Here is a 7,577-nt window from a genome sequence, read left to right as displayed (position 1 = left end):
GACCAAGCTAATAAAACCTATAACAACTAGGTAGTTACTTATTCTACTGAATATTTTTTAAAATATATTATTTAGTTTAGAAGTCAATATAGAATTATTTTTCTATATTTCAAAATGATGCCTGAGGCGCTTCATTTGCTCCTCGTTTCGAAATTTAAAGCTTTTGGATGAACCATCAACTAGTTTCTAAGAGGAAATATATTTCTAAATGGCATACCTCTTCTTTTTAATAAAACCATCAACTAGTTTATAAGAGGAAATATATTTCTAACGAAATATTATTTTTATCACCATTTAATTGACTTTAAAACAGAGTAAAAACGGACGTCAAAAAGAAACGTGTAACAACAATTAATGAGACCGGAGAAAGAAGATACTAAGCTCTGTATCCTGACCACTACCTTCAGGGTTAATCATATACAATGCTTCAGAGTCCTTAGACCCAACAACTCTATCGAAACGAGCTCTCATGTAAGTCATTTCTCCTTCTGTCTCTTGCTCGTATTGGTCTCTACATGGTAAAACTCCAGCTCCCATGGAAACACCTCTTAGTGCATCAATCACATACATCTCCTCCTCGCTCATGTTCTTTCTCCTTATCGAATACCCGATTTTCCGTCCGTTACAGTAAATCCCCCACACAAACTCCTCCAACACCTTCTTCCTCGGTGTCTTTGTTTCGCTTTCTAGAGCAATCCTCACGGTCTCCGAGGCCATCTCCTTCTGCAGCGCCGAGGTCAGCATGGGGAGCTCGATGATGAACGTTGGCAGGCAATGAGGATCTTCTTGTATTGCAAGAAACACTCTTCCTTTGCGGAACCCGAATATTGTTCCCGTAGTTGCAAAGTCTTTAAGTAAGGGTTTTCGATGCCCTCTACTTAACAAGTTCACCATCTTGCAACCGGATGATAGCATTGGCAAGAGTTTGAACATTTTGAGTACCCCGCCACCGATGCTTCCTGAAGATTTCTTTGGATGTTTAGAATCCATGGACTTGCCGGTGTGCCGCAACATAGAGAGCACAGCCGAGCTCTCCATATTGAAGAAAGGGCTAGATCGGATCGGCATAGCTTTTACTTGTTTATCCTTTCTTGGTGTTGTTATGAATATGTGTGGATTGGATGAATACAAGGGTTGAGCATGTGAATATAAATTATATATAGAAAGATACATCACTAGTTGGGTGGGGAAGGGAGGGAGGGGGGTCTAGTACTACTACTAAGTTAGGAAGATGGTTTGTCATTTGGTTTCGGAATCTTTTTAAAAAGGGAAACCAAATTGGAGAAGCCACTTTTTCACATTGTTTCTTTTCCTGGTTTATGATTTAGAAGACAATAATGCATGGCATTTCTCACTTCGAAAGCTATTGTATTAAACATCAAAATCAGCGCTTCTACTTACATAACTATTATCAATTAAATTCGATTATTAAGGACTCTTCTCGAGCAAAATCTAATAGAATTATAGAGTTGTGAATATATCTTATAGCCATGACTGGTCGAAGATTTTTCAGGGTTCTATAGGAAAATTGATTTTCCTTCAGAAAAGTTGAAGTTTGATAAATCTGAGAGTCTGTATTTTAAAATAGACTTTCGACTATATATTCTTTCTTGCATTCTGACAGACAAGTCAGTCTCTGTTATATTAGTGGTCTTTTAACAAAAGAGAACACGACCCTAAATTTGAATTTGTATAAGAATACTGTCGATCTAATATATATGTATTATCATTTGGACTTTTTGTAATACATTCATGTTTACCTAGATTTATCAAAATGGGTGTACATTTTGTGTTTCGTTTTTGTTTCTATGAGCTGCTTCTCAGCTTAGTGGTTCCTGATATATACCACTTCGACTTTGTGTGTGTGTGTGTGTTTTGTTTAGAATCATCATATATACCATTATTTCATTATATATATATATTTGTAAAATGCGGGATCATCTCATCACCAGCAATTTTTTTATCAAAAAAAAAAAATGCGGGATCACCTTTGCTTTTTTTTTTAAATATTTAAAATATATAATGTTATGTTATAATCAGTTATAAGTAAACAATATTGCTCAAATCGTTTGGTAGTTAAATATAGCACTATGTTATGCTAATGTGCATTAAGCCACCGAATTAGTAGGGCTGGCACTGATCACCTATACCATTATTTCGAGTTTAATATTTTGTTTATTTGACAAGAACATATAATCTGATTTGACAAGAACAGATAATCTAATATTTATTTAATGTCGCCACTCCATATAACTGCTCACCCCGTATAATGCTTCTTTGAATTCGTGGAATAAAAATAAATAGAATAACCGAAGCAAGGATGGTCTTCGGTCCAATAAGGACCCGGATTCGAATTTCGTTGGCCACCATGGATTAAATAGGGTGAATAAGACGGTTTTCCCGGATATCTTCTGCGAAGGTATACTTAGGCACTAGTCGGATTTTTTCTAGAGTGTCCGGTTACCTAGATTATCAAAAAAAAAAAAAAAATGAAATGATAATAATGGAATATAAAAAAAATGGAATAAAATTTATTCGTATCATCCATGAACAAAGTTGTTATAGAATAGTTATTCATAATAAATGGTAAAAAAATCTATAAAATTAAAAGAAATCAACCATTCCACATCATTTAATCCAGTTGCAATATGTTTTTTCCTTTTTGATCGTTTTCATGTGTAAAATCACTCTCAAGATAAAGATACTGTATACATTCAATGGAAAGAGCGTTATAACTTTCAACAAAAAGAGCGTAAAACTTTTCAAAGGAGGTCTACACAGCGCAACATCATGAAGAAAAAAAAAAACATCATGAAAACGATGGTAACGAAAAAGATGAATGTGACCATATATCTATATTTAATCATAGATTTTTTTTTAATTTAATCATAGAATTAAAACCATATTTCTTTTAATGGTATTTCATAGTGGAATGGAGAGAAGGGAATGGGTCACTAAGAAAACAAAGCTTACAAGATTATACCATAATCGAATATAGTGTTCTAAGCCCATCTCCAAAAAGCAACCTTATATTTAAGGTTTGCTGAACCTTATATTTGAGGTTTGATGATGCTATTTTCCGATGGTAAATCTTAAAACAAACCTTAAAAGTTTTAGATTTTATATTATAGTCCTTACTTTTGAAGAAATCAAATAAAACCATAATTTTTTTATAACAACTAAAAACATACAATAAAACTATTATAAACAATATTGATTAATAAACCATTACATTATAATAGCAAATTACATATAAATAAAAGACTTAGAAGTGAAATCATTTTCTAATAATACATAATTATTCATTAGTATTTCAATAATGCTCCAATATATGATTAATTAGTGCATCTTGAAGTGATAAATGATCATATATTTATTTAAATTTATATGTAAAAGTTAAATTTACAAAAATATATAAAAGATATAAAATTATATGGACTAAAATGATAAACAAGAAAGTTATCAAGACTTTTTAAAAAACATACAAGTACAAGGACCAAAAAATATGAAACCTCCAATATAAGGTTTTGTATAGTGAAACCTTATATTTGAGGTTTCATTGTACAAAACTTTATAATTTGAAGTTTTGAAATTACTCTTAGAGTACATAAAACCTTATATTTGAAGTGTTAAGGTTGTTCTTGGAAATGCTCTAAGTAGATATCTATTCATCGCTTTACAACAGTGAGAAACACATGCATATGCATATGCATAAAAAGAGAGAGAAAACCCCCATATGACAAAGAAGCATATGCATAAAATATATGAGATACCATTAATAAACTTTAGCTAAAACATTCACATAGATCCACTAGAGTAAATGTAACATTCCAGTTTTCAGTATATATAGATATTTAAAATTGATTATGTTATCTATGTTATTAAAATGTATTTATCGTTCTAGTTACTTGTTTAGAAAAAAAATTGGAAGTTAAGTATATTTGAGCTGAAATAGTTAAAGAAGGAGTAATGTATCGGAAAGTCATTTTCGGTACCATGCAAGCGAGACTAAAACATAGAAAATAATATGTGGTAGTTGCATGGTCAGTAAAATCTTTTGAACTTCCTCAAAATAAAGCACCAGCCACCATGCAAGTGAACTCATAATCCGAGTGTGTGTGGGGGGTTCACATGTGGTGACAGCCAGAGCATAATCAGTGGTATCAGACCCTAACTCATATGAGTGTCGAGGTGAATGGGCTCACACCATCGAAACGATGGTCCTGGTGAGATAAAGAAAAACATGTTCTATCGATGGAGGTGACTGAAGCACCGTAATTAGGTACATGGTAGTGTATGTGTAGATTTTAAGAGAGGTTTGATAAAAAAAAATATAAATTTTAAGAAAATTGATTTGACTACCTATATCACTAAAGTAAACTTATTTCTTTTTTTAAAAAAAAAACTATAAAATTAAATGTGCTTAACCAAGAGTAGTTGAAGGATGCGTAAGTTATATGTGTAGTTATTCCCGATATCATACGAATGATGTCAAAAGAAAAAAAGATTCACGTTATGATTGTAAGATCATTGTGGAGTCCAATGGTTTGACTAAGTGTTCATCAATGCTTTTACACCATCAGGTACAAGTTTCAATTTCCGAAAAAATGATTTATTAAACAATTATGCAGGCTACGGAGGAAAGACTTACAAGGGATCTTCAACATGGTGCAAGTAAACTCGGCCAGACGTGATCTTCGTAAGACGGCTCAGGTGACGCAGTTAGGCGTAAATCCTTATAAGACATACAATATTGTCGGTTGTCGTATCGTCTATATAATCTTTCTCATAATTGTAATATCGTAACAGCGTTAAAAAAAAATCGTAAGATCACTAAATAATTATTTCAAACCTCCTAAAACAATGTATCGGCTGCCAAACAGGATACCACATATCGACGGAATATGGTGTTTAAGGCTGTAACCGTAACCTGTAACTATGGAAGGAATTAAAATAGATGGAATAAGATAAATAGAATTAGTTTTAGAAAATAATATTTTTCTATTTATTCATGATCATAATTGTAGAAAAATGTTTAGGAATGTTTTTTCTTTATTTTTGAATGTTTGTGGAATTGTTGTAATGAACATTCTATTTTATTCATGTCAACGTAAAAAAGTTTCCATAGAATTAATGAAATTAATCATTCTAATCCAAAAATCAACAGTCCAATTACAACCTAATAAGCGATGTGCATTATAAAATAGCAGAACCGGAAGACTACACTTCACAACTAAATATTTTTAATTTAAATATTATTTTATACAAATATTTTATTTTATAAAATTCTTAAAGAAGTCAATTTTAAATTTATTTTTTAATTTGGGGTTTATGTTTTAAGCACCGCACATAGAAAGCAGTCCAAAATATCATTTTGCCACTTTGCATTTCTTTTCCGTGCTTATTCCCCTCTCAAATATTTGTTAGTAAGTCTAATCTACTTACAAAAAAAAATTCGACCAATTAAACTACTTTCACTAAGTTTACCGACTTACATCAGAAATAGGCCAAAAATTAAGTTTTTGTTATGAACCAGATTGTGGATGGCTCATAACCAAGAGATTATGATTTGTAATCTTTCCATTTATCTATGACGGTGTAATCTCCTATATAAGGAATTTCTATGTTATGAATAAAGATAGACTTTTCCATTACTTTTATAACACGTTATCAGCACGAAACTCTAAACATTCTGAACAAAAACCAAAATCGAAAAACCCTAACCCTAGCCGCGACCCGACAAACCCTAACCCTCGATCGCGTCTCTTGCATCCCGGTCCTAGGCGTTCCTGATCCGATAGCAGCCAGCTCGCGATCCGTCTCAACTCAGCCTACAGACGATCACAGTCCGATCCTAACTCAGACGAACTCAGCCTCAGCTCGCATCCCGGACGGCTCGCATCCCGGACGGCTCGCATTCCCGACAGCAAAGCTTACCGTCCGCGACCCGATAGAAGCGACTCGATCCATTCCAGCTCGCGGTTCATACTCTTTGGTGGTCCGTTCAACAATCATCTAAGGTTAAACGGTAATTCAAAACCTAAGAACCCATAATCGAACATGGATTGATTGATAAAGAATGAAACCCTAAAACCCTAATCTTTATGAATCAAAACCATAGGGTAATAGATCAAAAATCCTAACTGAGTAAATCAAAATTCTAAAAGTTTGATACCCGAAACCCTAAATCATGTTCCTACATGATTAAAACCCCAAATCGGTTTTTACAAGTTAAAATCCGATAAACCCTAACCATATATCTATAAACCCTAAATAATATAAGTATCAGAATTAATTATACTATAATTATCAAATCACATATTAAAACCCTAATCGAATATTTTGAAATCAAAACTGTTTTCGGTTTTGATCATTGAGGTTTTAAATCTGATTGAATCTGATGCTAGGTTGATAGATTGATTGAGGTTTACTTGTTTAAAATCCGAGTGATCTGATTGCATGATTCTTGAGGTTTAATATCATCTGCTAGGATTGATAGTTTTGTAATCTGATCTGTTTTAAATAGAAACCCTAAATAATCCGTATGATAGGTTATATTGATCTGATTTGGATGTCTTTGAGAATTGAAAATCCGTGTGCTAGGTTGATAGATTCATGATAAAATCTAATGTCTTGAGGTTTAAGATTGGATGCTAAGTTCGATTAAATTGATTGATCTGATTATATGTTTTTGAGGTTTGATAAATTCGGATACTAGATAAATTATTTACACATGGTTTATGCTAAATACCAATCAGCCTTGAAACTGATTCATGAAAATTCATGCTTGAAATCTATATTCTAGTATTGCTAAAATCAGTCTTGAAACTGATTCATTGAAATTCATGCTTGAAATCTATATTCTAGTATTGCTAAAATCAGCATTGAAACTGATTCATTGAAATTCATGCTTGAAATCTATATTCTAGTATTGCTAAAATCAGCATTGAAACTGATTCATTGAAATTCATGCTGTTTTTGCCAGTCTTGATAAACCATAATATTATGAGCACATAGAAATAGTATTGCTGAGACTTGCTAGAAATTGACTGATTGATTAAATGTCTTTAAGATTGATAGTCTCATTGTCCTCACAAGATTGAAATCAGAATTGATTGTTTTTAAGAGTAAAGTCGCATGAAAATTATACCTAAATATTGAGTGATATATGATTAGAGATGTCAAAAATCAACCTGGATTTTGCTGCCCTAAATCTCTCTGGAGATAATTATTTACGGTGGGCATTGGATACAAAGATTATCCTAAAGTCAAAAAGACTTGGTGAATGTATCATAGAAGACAATAATGCCAATGAGAAAGACTGATACATGGCAATATTAATTATTAGCCATCATCTTATTAAGAGTCTCAAAGATCAGTATCTGACTATAGAGAATCCTCTAGACCTATGGACAAAGTTAAAAATCGAGATATGATCACCGAAGAACGGTATTATTACCAAATGCCCTATTTGATTGGAAGAATCCCAGAATCCAGGACTATAAGTCCGTGGATGAGTCTATTGCTAGCTGGGCAAAATAATGGATTACTGATGAGAAACAGTGAATTGAGACCTC

At 32.6% G+C, this 7,577-nt stretch overlaps 1 protein-coding gene across 1 annotated transcript; it reads right to left on the bottom strand.

Annotated features, from left to right (window-relative positions):
* Positions 1-273: 273 nt before the first annotated feature.
* Positions 274-1,188, bottom strand: LOC106315883 (protein MIZU-KUSSEI 1). Its single transcript, XM_013753717.1, has one exon. It carries the CDS (start codon positions 1,171-1,173, stop codon positions 352-354), a length of 822 nt encoding a protein of 273 aa, XP_013609171.1. The 5' UTR covers positions 1,174-1,188; the 3' UTR covers positions 274-351.
* Between the last annotated feature and the right edge of the window lie 6,389 nt (positions 1,189-7,577).

This window comes from Brassica oleracea, chromosome C9, assembly GCF_000695525.1.
Source record: "Brassica oleracea var. oleracea cultivar TO1000 chromosome C9, BOL, whole genome shotgun sequence".
NCBI classification, from domain to species: domain Eukaryota; kingdom Viridiplantae; phylum Streptophyta; class Magnoliopsida; order Brassicales; family Brassicaceae; genus Brassica; species Brassica oleracea.
This window is presented reverse-complemented; position numbering and strand designations above follow the sequence as displayed.